Here is an 18,698-nt window from a genome sequence, read left to right as displayed (position 1 = left end):
GATAAAGGCACTTTATCACTTCTCCCTTATCACGGCTTCTTACATCTACCCCAGAATCATTGATACATGCCATGCTTCTGCAAACTTGGCTGCCAAAAGGTGGTTTATTTTCCATTCGTATTTTTAACCGATTTATCGGTTGACTTTGCCATATATACGAATGATGGTATACTCCCCTGTTGTCCTGGTGCCTTGTCTATTGATTTGTACTTGTGAGTTCTACTGTGATTATCATTCTAAATTAGCAAAATCGGACAATGTTTTTTGTGTGTTTTAGTAATGTCTGATTGTGGTATCCTCGGCCAAGAATGGCTGATTTGTAGCCATCCAATATTAGTAATTTTCTCCCTTTGTTGTCCAGCACAAAGCAGACTATGACAGTGGGTCTCTAGTCCGTACACTCACTCTCATGAGACCGCTAACACCCCAGCCCAAAACAATCCCATGCTACCAGGGTCAGGGGTCTTGTAAGGATGGCTACAGAGCCAGAAATTCTCTTTCAGCAAATTGATGAAGTGTCCAGACAGCGATCTGAGTACAGAATGTATTCATCTAGGAACAGCGGAATGTTCCGTGTGAAAGCTCCAAAATCCATCAATGATATTGATCTGCCTGTAAATTAGTGGCCGAGCTGTAGAGATACATTATATCTCGGCAGCAGAAGTGCTGGGTCAGTGTGTGGTCACAGACTGAGATGTGCAGCAATAACACAGCGTTCTGTTACTGTGCTGTGCACAGGAGACCCTGACACACTGTGCTTACATGCATATGCTGATAATATAGGTCTACCTTGCCCATAAGGAAGCTCCCTTACATTGTGGTATACCCTGATGAATCCAGTCTGCGGGAACATTAAAGTCCACACAATGTCCCACTTACTTTAGCATTGCCCCATATTTCTCCTCCAGCTTGGCTTAGCCTCTTCTATCAGTGTGGGCCCATCCTGAGCATGTAACATAGAAACATAGAATTTGACGGCAGATAAGAACCACTTGGCCCATCTAGTCTGCCCCTTTTTTTTAAACATGTTACCTCAAACCATATTTGATCCTTATTTTTTTTGTAAGGATATCAATATGCTTATCCCAAGCATGTTTACATTGTACTACTGTACAATTTACACATGCATGTGTTCCTCATGTGTCACTGCTGTTACTTTAGTATAAATACACTTTATATACAGTATGCCGTACACCAGGAATGGCTGCAGATGCTGCTGAAATTGCCATCCCTTCAGCACTCTGCCTGTCCCAGGCTTGTGGCTGTCCATTCCCACACCGTGAGCTGTGCTGCTGCATTTGTCCTCCTGTGCTTCGCCCATTGTCTCTGTCTGGGAAGGGGCAGTATAAAAAGGGCCGAGCTTGGTGGGTGGGCACCCATTGAGACGCCTGAGCCAGCCAGTGCAAACTCTAAGGACCAGATGTAATGCAGGTTCCTGGATAAGCCTTAGGATGCAGAGCAGGGATTCTTCTACTTCCATGGGAATCAGCATTGCTCACCCTGGAGTCCTCCGATCCAGTACTATTGAATCCGCCCTAGTCACTAGGCCTAGCATGGTTGTGTTGCTTTCTGGGGTTCTGCAGGCTCTCTAGGAGTCTCACTGACTCTTCCACCGAGGATGAAGGCAGGATGATGTTAAGCTCTGGTCCTCCAACTGGGAATGGGCAATATATTAGGTTCTGTCCGACATTGTGGGGTCAGTCCAAATGCAAATGGTGCAAGCTGATGTTTCAGCAGTGTGGCAAGGCTGTTTGTTCTGCGCCTCCTTTCTACTCATTCTTACCCCAAATTTGCACCATCAAGCAGAACAGCAAAACCACCTGTCTAAGGTTGTCTACTGTATGTCCCTCACGTGTCACCAAAACATCTCTAACCTGTCGAGGCATGGACTCCACAAGCTGTCAGAATGTGTCTGATTGTATCTGGAACGAATACATTAGCAGCAGGTCCTAGAAGTCCTGTACCTTGTGAGGAGGGGCCTCCATGGTTTACAGCACACCAAGGAGATGCTTATTGTGATTGAGACCCGTGAATGTAGAGGCCAAGTCTACACCTTGAAGGCTTTGTCGTCGTTCCCTACACAATGTTTGACAGGTGGCAGTGGACAATCACCTGCTGGAAGAGGCTCGGGCCATCAGGGAATACATTTGCCATGAAGGGGTGTAATTGGTCTGCTACAATGATTAGGTAGGTTGTACATGTCGGTCACATCCACATTATTGGCAGGACCCAATGTTCTCCAGGAGAACGTTCCCCAAAGCATGACACTGAATTCACCGGCTTGGCTTAGTGCATCCTGGTGCCATCTCTTCCTCGGGTAAACGACACACTGGCATCAGGCCTTCCACATAATGGATAGGAAAGCGTGATTCCTCAGACAAGGCCATCTTCCATAGCTCTGTGGGCCAGTTCTGATGCTCACATGCCCAATGTAGACATTTTCTGCAGTGACGTGGGGTCAGAATGGGCACTCGGACTAGTCTGTGGCTCCATATACCGCAAGCTGTGGTGCTTTGTGTGTTCTGACACCTGGCCATCATAGCCAGCATTCACTTTTTTGCAATTGTCTCTTCTGTGGGATAGGACAGACGGCCTAGCCTTCGCTTCCCTGGCGTGTGCCCACGACACTGTCACTGGCTCACCAGTTGTCCTTTCTTACCACTTTTGGCATATGCTAACCACTGCTTGCTGGGAACATCCCACAAGACCTGCCGCTTGTGAGATGCGGTCAACCAACAGTCTAGCCGTCTCACTTTAGGATCTTGTCCTAGTCGCTCAGTTCTTTACACTGACCCATTGCTCCTGTACCATCTAGAACGGATTGTCTTTACCGGTTGCTTAATCTATCCCACCCCTTGCTGGGCGCCATTGTAACAAAATAATGAATGTTATTAATTTCCTGTCAGTGGTGTTAATGTTATGAATGTGTCTGTGTTCATACAGCTATAATATGGGGGTGATTTATAGTTTACATACTGTATGCAGCCAGAGCAATACTGAATTCTAAGCCTGGACAAGGAAAGAATGAAAGTATATCTCCTAATATATGTAAAACTGGGCAACAGGAGTGGTCCCTGTATTGAACCTGGCATAAGATCCTGTGACTGTTGCAGAAAGTTGCTGCCAATGAAAATGAGAACGCAGCAAATTGGAGCAGGACGGAGCCAGAAGCTCCGGCAGATGATAATGAGCTTATTGATCCCGATGTTATTATAGAACATTTTACCTAAATCTATTTCCTGTACTGCGCGGCCGCCACTTGCAGAGGGCTGGGTTTGTCGCGCAGGACGCTGCAAGTGAGACCTTGTGAGAGTGTAGATAACACCTGGGAACCGCTTACAGGGCATTGTACATTCTGATAGTGGGGGAAAAGATCCAGATATTCTGCTGCACATAAAGCAGGAGTGACTGATATAGGGGCAGATGTACTAAACCCAGCAGCATCCAATCAACTTACAGACTGTTTGAAAAAATGACGGAGCCGATTGGTTGGTAGTTTACCTCTTTACTTTATCTCTCCAATGTTTAGCACAGTACATCTGCCCCCTTATTTTGACTCTTCTTCCCAAACAGTTAATTCTTGTAATGGAACAATAATTAGAAGTGTGCGATAGACTGCACAGAAAGCAATAGCTCTAGTGAGTGGGGGGAGAGGAACGGTCTATTTCAGGGATCCAAATGAAATCCAGTACGCATGTCTTGAGTGATTAACACAGTAGCTGTCCACTTGTTTCAGAGAGGGCAGAATTATCCCAACATTGCTGACGTTCTCGGCTGCACAGCGTAAGAACAGGAGAAACTTGTCCAGCCCTTGTTACCACCCGCAGGGCTTGTGTGTGTGTGTGTGTGTGTCTGCAGAGTGGCATATTTTATGCCACCGCTCACGGCTAAGGAATCTGATGGTTTGGGAGGGGCACTCGTGGGCCTTGTGGCCAGGGCAAGCCTTCAGAGACTCTTCAGCTGGAAAAAAATCAAATCCAGTCTTCTATCCAAATCGGGAATGGAAGATTACTGGGAACCACACTTTACACAGGCAAAAAACACGTGAGAACTAATTTCACAGATATGTTCCATTAACAGGAAGCCACACTGTAGTTCTTGCTGAAGGACACTTTCTTGGACTTAGCAGATCCATCACCAACATTTATATACACGAGTCAGCAAGTTCTAGCAAGAGTTTCAGCAATACCTGTGATGGTCTGACATACACCTTTACCCATAAAGAGACACTGGGAAGATCTGTTAGATTCTGCTTAGTAGGCTTCTGCTACTATACACAGCCTGCCATGTTATTTATCTTCTAGTATTGTGGACCCCTCTGTGCAGGATCACTAGATATTATTCTTGCTAGGTCCCTGTACCTATGTATCCCACCCGCTAAAGCAGAACGTTTTTCAAGTACCCCAAACGTACCCCAGGTGAGGAAAATACACCTGGGGTACTATTAGCCAGGCGGACTTGCCTAACACATAGAGCATTTTCTGTGATAGCTTACCAGCCACCAAAGTGTGTGAAGGCGTCATAATTGTGTCGGCTCTCTCCGAAATCTCCTCAGGATTCCTTCTGGTAAATCTCCAATCCATTGTTTCATGTCAGTCTAGGCCAGAGGTAGCCAACTCCAGTCCTCGAAAGCTACCAACAGTTCACGTATTCCAGCTCACCTCACAGGTGCACTCATTACAGACTGACCTAGTTTAAAAGACCCGCAGGTGGAGCTAATTACTTCACTTGTGATTCTGGGGCAGATGTATGAACCAGCGTTAACTGGGGGGGATTACGATTTCCCTAAAGTATCACTAGCGCACCTGACGTGCGCTAGTGACAGCCCGTCGAGTTACGCTCGGCGGGGCTGTCCCCTGCAATCCCCCCCCCCCCCAGGGATTACCGGCCTGGGTGATGTATTAACAGCCTTCAAGGCGTTAATTCACCCCGGCCGCTTCGCCAGCTCAGGGCTAGCGTTGTCCTATCCCCCACTGTGGGGACAATGCTAGTCCTGTGTCTGGCTTGGGCTGCGCTGGAGATCTCGCGGTTTTAGCGAGATCTCGCGCATGCCCAGAAAGCCGGCCAGGGGGGGGGGGGGGGGACTGCGAGTGCGCATGTGCGGGGCGGCGAGGGAGCCGATAAGGACAGCCGTTCACGCTGGGGATAACGGCTCTCCTTATCTGCCTAATACATCTGCCTAGAACGTTTGCCCGCTTCTCCACGTTATTCTGGAGAAGCGGGACTCGTTATTCGCCAAACGTTCTAGGCAGATTAATACATTTGCCCCTCTGTGAGGTGAGCTGGAAAATGTGAACTGTTGGTAGCTCTCGAGGACTGGAGTTGGCTACCCCAGGTCTAGTCGGAGCAACACAGACCATGCACACTGAAGATATGGATATGCACAATGTGTTTTTTTTATCCTTCCACACACTAGCTTGTGATGACATGTTATCTGAATCTATTGTAATTCTGTCCATTCCGGGGTCCCTGATATTGAGGAATTATGCTATTGCTTCATCTTTTTTTTTGTAAGTGGTGCAGTTTTTCTGATGGAACCATATCAATACAGCTTTAACATACACCATCGAGCCGATGGTCTTCTTGGGTAGATTTGTTGTATATTGGTATTTCAGTAGCTAGTGGTTGGAATAATGTGCCTCAGAGGACTAAGTCCTATAGACTAATCCCCCCATTCTGCAGGAGCTGGTGTGATGTCTCTGGACTAGAGACAAGAGGAGACTGAGTAAGGGTTGTGTGGCCTGTTGATGTTAGGCGAGTAGTTGTGGGTTATGTAACTTCTGTGTTCTTTTAATAAGTGGTGTATTGTTTTAGCTAATACAGTGTACTGCAGACTCTTATGGGAGCTGTATTTTCTTAGATTTCATTGATTGCTTGATTGTTTTTATATAAGTACCTTTAATATTGGTGTCTTGTGCCCTCGAAGCGCTGCTTTTTTTTCCCCACAACATATACAAAAATGTAACTTCTGTGATCTCTCTGCAGCTCCGAATTGGTGGACAAGAAAATAGAAGAATTTCTCTTATGTTTCGGAGAAAAAATTGAGAACTTGTCAGAGGAATCTTTTAAAACTCAGGTAACGTAAGCCGAAACCTTTATACACCGGCCAGTGCGTCACGAAATGCAGCGCGTGTCTGCGCACCACTGTAAAGAGGCTGAGCAGCTGTGCCGGACAGCGCCACAGTCTTCTGTCCACACTTGCCGCGTGTTTTGTAGTTTTGGTTCACAGACGGCGCTGATATTACACCAGTGCAGCCCACCTCACACACAAGACCTTCACCACAGGCCTAAAATACAATTGGTTAAGAAAATGGGGGTTGTGTGTATGGGCGCTTAGGTGATAAAACAATTAGAAAACATGATATGTAAAATACATACACAATATTGAAATCCACCTGTTTGACTCTGGGTCTAATATTCAAGACCTCAACCTAGTGAGACACAAGCCAATGCAAAACATAGTGCAATTCTGTTAGCATAAATGACAATTTATTAGTCTCACAGGACACTTACAAACAAACAGGGTAAATTAGCATGTAACCACCGACTGTGGTAAAAAAGTTCCTCAGATACCGAGATATTACCATCCGCAACAGGTCCCAGATTGGATTTAGGGTGAGTGAGGGAGAGGGTGCCGGCTCCTCTATCCTCCACTGATGCTGTGCTTCTGGAAAAATACCTGGGTTCTAGGCAATACTGTCACCAGCCTGATGCATTTCGGACCCTCCAGTCCTTCGTCAGAGGCTTGGTGACTGGCTGTGAATAACCTCTCTTTATACCCCTTCCGCCATTTAGACTAATTAGATGCAGGTGCCGCCGCCGTTTCTCTCACTCACCCCAATCAAGGAGACATCTGTGGAGCACATTTAACTTAGTAGATGAAATCCGGGATTCGGAAGCGGTTGCGAGTCGTGGAACGCACGCTGCGTTCCACTGAGACAGAGAACATCTTACTTACGGGATTCGGAACTTGAAACGAGGTTTGGAGCGCATCCTCCGTTCCACTTGACGATCTGCAGCTATTCCTCTCATATTTTTGAGATGGGATCTTCTGTTCTTCCTTCTAATGGATGTCCTTCATAATGATAATTTAATAACCTTATTCTGTGGGTCATTCATAATGTTCCACAATGTCCTCAATTATAGCGGGTTATTTAAAATATCAAGGGGGTATATAAAAGAGAGATAAAATATGATTAAAATACAGGGATAAAAATATGAGAGGAATAGCTGCAGATCGTCAAGTGGAACGCAGGATGCGCTCCAAACCTCGTTTCAAGTTCCGAATCCCGTAAGTAAGATGTTCTCTGTCTCAGTGGAACGCAGCGTGCGTTCCATGACTCGCAACCGCTTCCGAATCCCGGAAGTCATCTACTAAGTTGAATGCGCTCCACTGATGTCTCCTTGATTGGGGTGAGTGAGAGAAACGGCGGCGGCACCTGCATCTAATTAGTCTAAATGGTGGAAGGGGTATAAAGAGAGGTTATTCACAGCCATTCACCAAGCCTCTGACGAAGGACTGGAGGGTCCGAAATGCATCAGGCTGGTGACAGTATTGCCTAGAACCCAGGTATTTCTCCAGAAGCACAGCATCAGTGGAGGATAGAGGAGCCGGCACCCTCTCCCTCACTCGCCCTAAATCCAATCTGGGACCTGTTGCGGATGGTAATATCCCGGTATCTGAGGAACTTTTTTACCACAGTCGGTGGTTACATGCTAATTTACCCTGTTTGTTTGTAAGTGTCCTGTGAGACTAATAAATTGTCATTTATGCCTAACAGAATTGCACTATGTTTTGCATTGGCTTGTGTCTCACTAGGTTGAGGTCTTGAAAATTAGACCCAGAGTCAAGCAGGTGGATTTCAATATTGTGTATGTATTTTACATATCATTTTTTCTAATTGTTTTATCACCTAAGCGCCCATACACACAACCCCCATTTTCTTACACACTTGCCACGTCACAGAGTTGCAGCTATAGACGCCAGCTCTGGGCATAAGGTACCGTGCACTGCAACAGTGACATCCTACATAGAGGCCATGCTAAATACTATTCCCTGATGCTACTGGGGACGCTGCCTCCCAGGCTCCAATTGTAGTTTTTCCTTTTTTTTTTAAATTGGACAAAACTCTCTCTCTCTCACTGCAGGTTCAGGCCTTGATCAAACTGAAGGAATGTGAGGACACTCACCTGGGAGAGGAGGTGGACAGGAACTGGAGTGAAGTCCTCACTCAGCAATATCTCTTTGACCGCTTGGAGCGTGAGGTACGGAACTCAGTGCAGTTCTTCATACAGCGCTCTTGGAGGGAGCAGGGAAAGTTGCTCCTTGGCTGCCATCACATAGGGGATGGGGAACCTTCGGCTCTCCAGCTGTTGTTGGAATACACATGCCAGCTTGCCCTGCAACAGATTTAGCATGGTCAAACCGCAAAACTGTTGCAGGGCATGCTGGGATGTGTACTGTATTTCAACAACAGCTGGAGGGCCGGAGGTTTCCTATCCCTGACATAAGGTAACGTATGCAGCCTACAGTCAGGATTTAATAAACATTTGCCCGGTCCCTGAACCAGTTGGCAAACTCTGACCCCCTCAGACAAGTTACATTACATTATAGAACGGTCTCTACATTTCAGGTGGATGCACTGAAGACCTTCAAAAAGACGGACATGGTCAATTGGTTCCAGACCCACAGAGGCTGTGACAGGAAGGTTCTCAGTGTACATGTGAGTTACCCTTGTGTCTCGCTCTCCGTGATGCAAGGAATGGTACTAGCCAAGGCCCTGTGTTTAATCACCTGCAATTGCAGTCTCTGACGTACCGCAGTATTTCCAGGAGTGACTGCAGCCTCAACCATGTACTGCACTGGAATCAGCAGCTTCACACCCCGCCAGACTAACCTAAAACCAGCCAATGGGAGTCTGGGGGCTGGGCTTAGAAGTGTGCGAATCATGCTGCTGTATTCAGTGGTGCTGATCCCTGGGGGCACCCATCTAGCACATATAACATGTATGATCACATGGTGGTCTGTGAGGTAACACACATATGATGACTGGGGGTGATGCTAGTAGGAAGGCAGACAATCTGGCGTCTAGTGCAGGTCATGGTAACAGCCCTGAGGGGCAGATGTATGAAGCAGTGATAAGGAAGGAGAAGTGGCCCATGGCAACCAATCAGCACTGAAGTAACATCTAATTTGCATAATATAAAATTATACAGAGTAGCTGATTGGTTGCTATTGTCCACTTCTCCATTATTACTGCATCATATCTACCCAATTCTGCTGAGCCAACCAGTTTCATATTCGTATCCTCGAGCTGGATTTGCCTTGGGGGCTCCCTATAATAGTGAAACGGACAGTATTAGAAAGTAGTCTTCCTTCACTACATCCTTCTTGTTCCATGATCTGTCTGAACTATAGTTTATGAACACACAATTGGGCATATCAAGTAACTATTTAGGGAGGCTTCAGTTTCAAGCAGTTTTGACTTGAAGCCATGTCACCAGACCCAAGGCATTCCAGAGTTCACAGATGACATGTGAGGTCTGTGGTCACCTTCCAGGAAGTGGGAGGCAGCTCAATGCTGGGCGGTGGAGGCTGCGGTCACATGGGATGTGGCAACAACACCAAATGCTTAATGAGCATAGCTGCCATCTTTCTTCTCAGACTGCAGTTCTTTGGAACTTTGACATAGTCCCTGTGGTTCCTATTCCCACCATGTATACATGACAAAGTATAGTACTTTGTTTGGATGACCTGCAGAGAAGGAGACCCTTGATCATTGCCATAGTGGTATGGTCCATACCTTGTGGTGTAACTAATTAGATCATCAATGGTAATAAAAGCATATCTCTTTGCCTCATGATAATAAGGTAACTGTAATAAGGTAACTAAGGGCCATAGATAAACCCAACAGTACCTTCCACTTGTAATAAGGTAACTAAGGGCCATAGATAAACCCAACAGTACCTTCCACTAGTATCCAACTACCATGCAGCCACACTCACCCTGAAATTCCACTTGTCTCCCCACAGGTGGTTGGATTCGGTGAGAAGGAACCAGACGTTGTAGTCTCTCAGGCACCAGCCGGAGAACCAGAATCTGCTTATGGAACCATCACAAATCTGACGTTCCTCCCACCCTCTCCTCTCCTGGCAGACACGGTGCCAATCTTCGACATCCGCAGCTTTACCTCCACTCTGAAACTGCTACCGTATCACAAAATAATCAAATGAGTGCGCGGGACTCTGGTGTCTGGTGGTGGAGAGTGCAGTTACATCAGACTAATGTGGCTTTGCTGGGTGCTATTCAGTTTCCTGCATTTTCTAGATCATGCAAAACTTAAGAAAAAAAAAAACTACGAAACAAAAAACTTTATCAAAGTAGACAAACGTCTAGAAACCTTTTATGCTGCTGTTGGGCTTAATACTAGTTTGCAGTTATGTGAATGATTGATAAATTCTAGACTGCCTCTGTGTGTATTTGTTACATTCACATACAATGGCTTTCTGAGGCTGTGACTGAACTCTGTGTTTGGGTTATACCATCCAACCCAGGGGTAGGTGAGGTGCTGCATTCCTGCTGAGGAACGAACTATTGCTCTGAGCCTAATTCAGCATGACTCGTAATTTTGTGAGAAATCGCAGAACTACAATGCGGGGGGGACGCACAGTACAGGGCAAGACTGTCCCGCCGCCCAGGGCCCTGTTTGTGATGCTAATCGTTCAATCGCATTACAGAAATGTGAACAGTACAGAGCAAAGTGTTCACCTCTTTAGGGTAGCCCCCTGCTGTGGCGGTTGTTACCGGGCCACCATTTTTCCCAACGCAGCGGGTGACTATGACCTCACTTTGCGTCCTGCACAACTTCCCCGCAGTCATTTTCTTTAATACAACCGCAGTTCAGAAGCTTGTGGAAGCGCAGAAAGTAAAATAGCGATTACTGCAATTTTGTGGGGCTGACTGAATTAGCCCCTCTGTACAGACATGCTTAAACTGTGGCAGGACATGCTGGGATGTGTAGTTCCACAGCAGCTGAAATGTTGGACATTGCCTATTCCTGTCCTAACCTATACAGAACAGCCAAGACGAGGGAATGGTTAACGCCACTATCCTTGTGTCACACTTGTGTGTTTGACTGTCAGTACTAAAGATGCATTTTAAAGCTTTTTCAATTAAAGTGGACAGACGCCATTTTGTGTACTGAACTTTGTGTGTCGGACCTCGTTCATTTCCATTGAACTGACAGACTGCATATGGGTTTAGTAAACAAAATGGCTGCCTCTGGTTCACATTCAAGGTTTATTTATTGATCTTGTGCAGTGTTAGAAGATCATTTACATTTTATTAAAAAGGGGCTGCTGTGTAATATATATATTTTATATAACCCCTGCCACATGGGCTATTTTACAGGAGGCTATGAGTAAGTTATTTTTACTACAGAGCAAAGACATCATGTCATCAATACTGTTACCCATGTGTCGTAATTCAGGAATGTCTTTCTAATATCCATGCTGCAATAAAGTGATGCTTATTTACTATAAGAAGTGACTGCAGTTGATAATGATCTTTATACGGCGTATTTACTTGTGAGTCAGGTTCCTCATTAAACTGCACACAACATGAGAAATAATCACAGGATATTTGGTCCCACAATGTCCCCCTGGGCTGCCGGTGGAATCTGGCTTCAAGCCTCGTTAATTCTACCAAACAACCTGCCCCAGCTCGCTTCTGACTAGAAGTTCCATGAAACACCATTTATAGTATGGAATGATGAAGCAGGAGAGAATACCGCAGGAATTGGTGTATACAGTATCGTTCAGGTATCCAGTAAAACACTGATAGCTCAGCAATGAAGAAAATGCTATTTACTATCTCAATGTAATAATCAGACTGCAAACTAAAAGCTCCATACACACTTATTCAGATCTGATCGCAGTACAAATTTGATCTCAAAATGGGCAAAACCATGTGTGGGGTCCTGAGGACCGAGTTTGAGTACAACTGATCTAGAAAATCAGCAGGTGGTGCGAATTATGTCAGTGAGTGCTTACTGCACCTGTGCGCCAAACAACCCCAACTAAAGCACAGGTGACTGAAGCTATTCAACTGCGAGCATCGTAAACCCAGGACTAGCGGATCTCTGCTAGCACCCTGAGGTGCGCATAGAAATCCCGCGTCTTGGTGGTTAGTCGTCCGACACTTATGTAGGCAAATGCAGTTCACCGAAACGAATGCCAGGGGCTAAGTTGCTGTTAGCAGCATCTACCAACTTAAATATTTTACACAGAACAAGCAAATGAAGTGTTCTGGCACTCATCCCGGGAACTGGATTTCTCCACTGAGTAGATCACACTGCTGTCTAATCATTGACCCTTACATCATGAATAATGCAATAGGCATTGTTGCTTCCTGTGTGTCCAGAATACGGATTGGGCACCAGCAAGCCGCAGGAGTGTGTGTCAGAGCTGTGTATTCAGTCACCTGTAGTTTGATGCAGACGGGACTTGTTATTGTACCCCTGTCAGTCTGATTGTTTGGGCAGTAGCCAATAGCATCATCCCTATGACGTAGCTATACCTGCAGCCATGAGAATATACCCCAATGGTCCCCTGTATCATGCAGCCATAACACAGACTTTGTAGGTTAGTATGTGAAGAGACTATACTCATACAATGCTTTTTCTGGAATAGATTAGATTTTAATTGCAAATCATAAATGCAGATCTAATAAAATAATTTGCTCTAACATTTTATTATGAAATAAATAAATACAAAGGCAAGACCAGTTTTGGGGAGAAAAGAAAATACTATATATAAATGACGGGTTGGGTGGAAGAGACAGATTTACATGTTAAAGGTCTTTTATATAAAAGAAAGAAAAACTTTGGAGGAGCAGATGGCGGCGAGAGTAAAGAAGTTGTACAATTTGCAGAATTAAATGTTCTGTATCTATTAAAACGCCAGATTCGTATTGTATATACAAGAGAGACTGAAAAGATATTGTGAGATAGAATAGCAATTCCGTCCTGTAATCAGAGGAGACAGAATACAGCGCTGGGCAAGGTTTTGCTTTGCGATGCATTTTACATAGTTGCCCAAGCTAATTCTTTACATTAAGGTATACCCGGTGCCTAAGCTGGGGGAAGCGGCATTGTGTGGGCTGAGCCAATATAGGTCTCACTAGAGATGGCACAGAGGACCTCATGCCTCAGTGACGCCACTAGTTCCTTGGGATACCGATGAGAGTGACATCAGTGAGGCATGAGGCCCTCTGAGCTTCTACGGTTACCACTGCCAGCAAAGAGGACCTCCTGCCTTGGTGACATCACTAGCTACTTGGGATACCGATGAGAGTGAGGCATGAGGCCCTCTGAGCTTCTACGGTTACCACTGCCAGCACTGAGGACCTCCTGCCTTGGTGACATCACTAGCTACTTGGGATACCGATGAGAGTGAGGCATGAGGCCCTCTGAGCTTCTCCTACGGTTACCACTGCCAGCAAAGAGGACCTCCTGCCTTGGTGACATCACTAGGTACTTGGGATACTGGTGAGTGACATCAGTGCGGTATGAGGCTCTCTGAGCTTCTCCTAAGGTTACCACTCAATACAGAGGGCCTCATGCCTTACTAATGTCCCTAGTGACATCAGTGTGGCAAGAAACCGGATTCTCTCTTAAGGTTACCACAGCCAGCACAGATGCCTCATTTGTCAGTGAGGTCACTAGATTTCCTAGGGATACCTCTGCCCATGACATAAGCGAGGCATGAGGACCTCTTTGCTATTTCCTAGGGATACCACTAATTGCAGTAAGAGGACACTACTATGTTGTTGGTTCCTAAGAATACCACATAATGCATTAAGCAGCTCAGGTCTCACTGATGTCATTAGTTCCAAGTAAAATTTTAGGCTGCATGTTTTCCTTGTTTTATTGATCAGCCGACACAGCGGCTCCCCCCACTGTAGGCAGACAACATGTACACTTAAACTGGTACAGGGGGAAGTACAGGACCTTTACAGCAGCAAGGGTGGAAGATGTACACGATGCTGTCAGGTCACCAGCCTGAATTGTCACTCCGTAGAAGTCCAGTATCCCTGAGTAAGGAACCTCTGCAGTGTAAGCTCTCAGCACCACAGGGAGAAGCGGATCACCTGGAAATAGGAGAACGCCTTTCCTGTCCCGGCTGCAGATGATACTTATTTGCCCAATTCCAAGAAAAGGTTCTGCTACAATTGTCTTGTAAGTCACTTAGAGCTGGGGGGAAGGCTGGCGTTTCAGCAAGGGCTCATCGTACACCCAGCACTCGCCGTCTTCATGGAACAGCTGAGAGAAGAAGACACAAGTCAGTACTCAGAAGTCCTACTGTACCCTACAATAAGCAGGACACAAACCCTTCAGCTGCTTTCGTTTTCTAATGGGAAGTATTAGGTGCTGTATGAAATCCTACTGTACCCTACAATAGTCAGCACACAAACCCTTCAGCTGCTTCCGTTATCTAATGGGAAGTATTAGGTACTGTACGAAATCCTACTGTACCCTACAATAAGGAGGACACAAACCCTTCAGCTGCTTCTGTTATCTAATGGGAAGTATTAGGTACTGTACGATATCCTACTGTACCCTACAATAGTCAGGACACAAACCCTTCAGCTGCTTCCGTTATCTAATGGGAAGTATTAGGTACTGTACGAAATCCTACTGTACCCTACAATAGTCAGCACACAAACCCTTCAGCTGCTTCCGTTATATAATGGGAAGTATTAGGTACTGTACGAAGTCCTACTGTACCCTACAATAAGCAGGACACAAACCCTTCAGCTGCTTCCGCTATCTAATGGGAAGTATTAGGTACTGTACAAAGTCCTACTGTACCCTACAATAAGCAGGACACAAACCCTTCAGCTACTTCCATTATCTAATGGGAAGTATTAGGTGCTGTACCCTATAATAAGCAGGACACAAACCCTTCAGCTGCTTCCGTTATATAATGGGAAGTATTAGGTACTGTACGAAATCCTACTGTACCCTACAATAAGAAGGACACAAACCCTTCAGCTGCTTCCGTTATCTAATAGGAAATATTAGGTGCTGTACGAAGTCTAAAGCCCCGTACACACAGGGGAGATATATTGCTAGCAATATATGGCTGATCAATATATTGCTCAGTTTCTCCTTTTCATCAGCGACCAGAGATGGTTGCGGTGCCGCAGAGGTAATCAGCTGGCTCCTGCGACCAGCGATTAGAACGGGGCTGAAAACGGGAGCGCGCACCCGTCAATTTATCGCCGGGGCACACTCCCATCACTGGCAATATGGTCGCCTGCGACCATATTTCCAGCGATTTCAGCCCCTATCACCCCCGTGTGTACACAGCTTTACTGTACCCTACAATAAGCAGGACACAAACCCTTCAGCTGCTTCCGTTATCTAATGGGAAGTATTAGGTGCTGTACGAAGTCCTACTGTACCCTATAATAAGCAGGACACAAACCCTTCAGCTGCTTCTGCTATCTAATGGGAAGTGTTAGGTGCTGTACGAAGTCCTACTGTACCCTACAATAGTCAGCACACAAACCCTTCAGCTGCTTCCGTTATCTAATGGGAAGTGTTAGGTGCTGTACGAAGTCCTACTGTACCCTACAATAAGTAGGACACAAACCCTTCAACTGCTTCCGCTTTCTAATGGGAAATATTAGGTGCTGTACGAAGTCCTCAATCTATAAATAGAGTCTGCATGAAAGGTCGCTAATAAATATGACCAGTTTTAGGCCACCAGCCCTGGTTCGGGGACTGGATCAGAGTGACAGAGCTGCATAAGGAATAGGGGAACCTTACTGTACATTTCTTCACCTTCTGTACAAATGGGGATTTATCAAAACTGGGAGAGAGATAAAGCAAAGAGCAATAAAGTACTAGGCAATCAGCTCCCAGATCTATTAGCCGGAACTACAGTAATTACCAGCCTGTCAAAACGATGGAACAGCAAATCGTTAGTCAGCACTGGTGGCTGTGCGCACCCGAATGGAGCAAGACTCAAATTGTTCCGCTTGCCACCATATAGTACAACAGAAAAGAGAAGTCTCACATGTGCTTAAAAGTCCGTATGTATGTAGAAGGTCTTTAAAAGGATTCCAATTATTTTTCTTCTCTCTCGTTCCACACAATTAGGGTATATGGAGAAACCGACAAAGAATATGCACAATTATGTATATAATCACTGGCTATTTTTCTTCCCAGTGAGGTTTAGGAGAACAGAGAGTGTTTCCCAGGACTTCCAAAAAGATCCAAGATAGTTTATAGGGTCACCCCACTCGTGTATATATGGGACTATGCTCACATGTATGCTTACACAAGATAGGGTGTGTGAACTCTCATAGAGGTATCTTTTTCCAGATATGACTCCAACAATCACGATAAAAGCAATATTCTTTTAATCTTTAAAACCACAGCAGGGCAGGGACAATAAGATAACAGCCTTTATACCATATAAGATGTAACCCGGATGTTTGAATATGGTACCAGATGCTGCAAAATACTGCTCCACAAACTCTGCTGCTTTAAGAATTTGACCAGACACCCAAGCCCATCTTTATATATAGAAAGGCGCCCACTGTAAAAGACAGATTGGTATCCAGTGCATTGCATATGGATGGCAAACGCTTCTTACCCAGAAATAAAGGGTTTTATCGATGCGGCGATTGCAGGATGTGCAAGGCATGTAAAAGCTCAACTTCGAAATACACAGATTTTGACATTAATGGAATACCTGTTAAAGTCAGTGGTTTCATTACATGCCATACTAATTATGTCATTTATGTTATCGTATGCACATGCAACTTGGCATACGTAGGAAAAACCAAGCGCCAGGTGAAGATTAGTTGGGCAGAACATATACGAAATATTCTAAATGGGAACCCTAATCATCCTTTCTTTATGCATTTCAAGGAGAAACATCAGTGCAGAACAGATGGTATTAAAATGTTCAGCGCAATTGCATGGATTAAGGATGATTGGCGTACAAAAAATAGGGACATTCGCCTAGCCAAAACTGAAATGAGGTTTATATATGATCTCAAAACCCTAACCCCTAAGGGGCTCAATTGTGATTTTGAGTTGAGATGGTTTTTATGATTATGTTAAAATTATTCTGTATATTATTTTTATCATTATTGTTGTTTATATGTGTATATCTCTTATATATTTGGCTACATCTGTCACTCAAAGTGTGTCTGACTCTCTAACGCTGGGTGGAGCGTCTGACTCACACGTCTGACTCACATGACAGAGAACCAGCCCAGTGAGACACCCTCTGCCTCCCCATGTTACCCAGCAAAGACAAAGCTACTCACCAGACACACCAGGTGAGCGCCCCCCGCCGCCCCCCCTCCCGCGATTCGCGGCACCCCCCCCCCCCCCGCGACCCCCCTCCCACGATTCGCGGCACCCCCCGCGACCCCCCTCCCGCGATTCGTGGCAAAATCCCCCCGACCGCGATTCGCAGCCCCCCCGCGACCACCCCTCCCGCGATACGCGGGGCCCCTCCCACGATTTGCACGCTCCCCGCCCCCGCAAACCCCCCCCTACCGCAATTCGCGGCACCCCCAGGATCAAATGGCACATGCAAAATACTGACACGGCTATGGTCGACGATGAAAAAAGTTAACATGAGTTTTTTAAGATTTTTTTTTTCATTTTAAGATTGTTTTCATATTCATTCTCATTGGTCGACATTTAATGTGTTGACCTTTCTGTGTTGATTTTTTCTTGTGGCGATTTGCGGCACCCCAGCGACCCCCTCCCGCAATTCGCGGTCTTCCCCCCCCCCCCCCCGTGATTCGCGTCACCCACCCCCCGCGACCCCCCCCCTCCCGTAATTCGCGGCACCCCCCGTGACCCCCCCCCCCCCCCGCAATTCGCAGACACTCCCCACCTCCCTCCCCCCCTTCATTCACGGCAACCCCACGATTAAATGGCACATGCAAAACACTGACATGGCTATGGTCGACAATGAAAAAGGTTGACATGAGTTTGAAGATTTATTTTTCACTTTTTGAATGTTTTCATATTCATTCTCATGTGTCGACATGGACACCAATAAAGTGCCACACTTATGTCAACATTTACATGTGTTGACCTTTCTGTGTTGATTTTTTTCTTGTGGCGATTCCCAGCACCCTCCCGCGACCCCCCTCCCGCGATTCGCAGCACACCCCCCGCAATTCGCGGCACCCCCGCGATTCGTGGTCCCACCCCGTGACACACCCCCCGCGCGCGATTCGCGGCACTTCGCAACCCCCCTCCCATGATTCGCACCAACCCCCGGGCCCCCCTCCTGCGGTACCTTTCTGTGTTGATTTTTTCTTGTGGCAATTTTTTTCCAGTGACAACTATGTCCACGTCAACCTAGACATCATCAACCAAGACGTTGTATAATATACAACACCTGTTCTGTTTTACTGTAGGTGTTTTAAGTCAGATCTTTTACTGCTACTATTACTGTTTATGTAAATGCATTCTGAATGACAGCAACATCCTACCATCCTTCTACAAGAATATATAACCAACTAGGTGATTCATCACGCTCCGTGCCCCCCCCCCCCCCTCCCGCAATTCCCGGACCCCCCGCGCACCCCCCCCTCCCGCGATTCACGTCACCCCCTGCGCACCCCCCTCCCGCAATTCGCAACCCCCCCTCACGTG

At 46.1% G+C, this 18,698-nt stretch overlaps 2 protein-coding genes across 6 annotated transcripts in view; one reads left to right on the top strand and one right to left on the bottom strand.

Moving 5' to 3' along the window:
• NRDC (nardilysin convertase) overlaps window positions 1-11,551 on the top strand; it is a 45,101-nt gene extending 33,550 nt beyond the window's left edge. Inside the window, exons 28-31 of the mRNA XM_083157399.1 lie at window positions 5,986-6,076; window positions 8,149-8,265; window positions 8,634-8,723; window positions 10,033-11,551. Coding sequence (XP_083013525.1) covers window positions 5,986-6,076; window positions 8,149-8,265; window positions 8,634-8,723; window positions 10,033-10,233 — 499 coding nt within the window. The 3' untranslated portion in view covers window positions 10,234-11,551. The remainder of the gene's footprint in view (window positions 1-5,985; window positions 6,077-8,148; window positions 8,266-8,633; window positions 8,724-10,032) is intronic.
• A 1,125-nt stretch (window positions 11,552-12,676) lies between these two features.
• OSBPL9 (oxysterol binding protein like 9) overlaps window positions 12,677-18,698 on the bottom strand; it is a 139,856-nt gene continuing 133,834 nt past the window's right edge. For all 5 annotated transcript variants that reach the window (XM_083157388.1, XM_083157386.1, XM_083157387.1 and 2 more), the window contains one exon: window positions 12,677-14,321. In XM_083157388.1, the coding sequence (XP_083013514.1) occupies window positions 14,247-14,321 (75 nt within the window). In that variant the 3' untranslated portion in view covers window positions 12,677-14,246. The remainder of the gene's footprint in view (window positions 14,322-18,698) is intronic.

This window comes from Crinia signifera, chromosome 8 (assembly GCF_055691185.1).
Source record: "Crinia signifera chromosome 8, ASM5569118v1, whole genome shotgun sequence".
Taxonomy (NCBI): Eukaryota; Metazoa; Chordata; class Amphibia; order Anura; family Myobatrachidae; genus Crinia; species Crinia signifera.
Note: the sequence above shows the minus strand (reverse complement) of the source record. Positions and strands in the feature narration are given on the sequence as shown.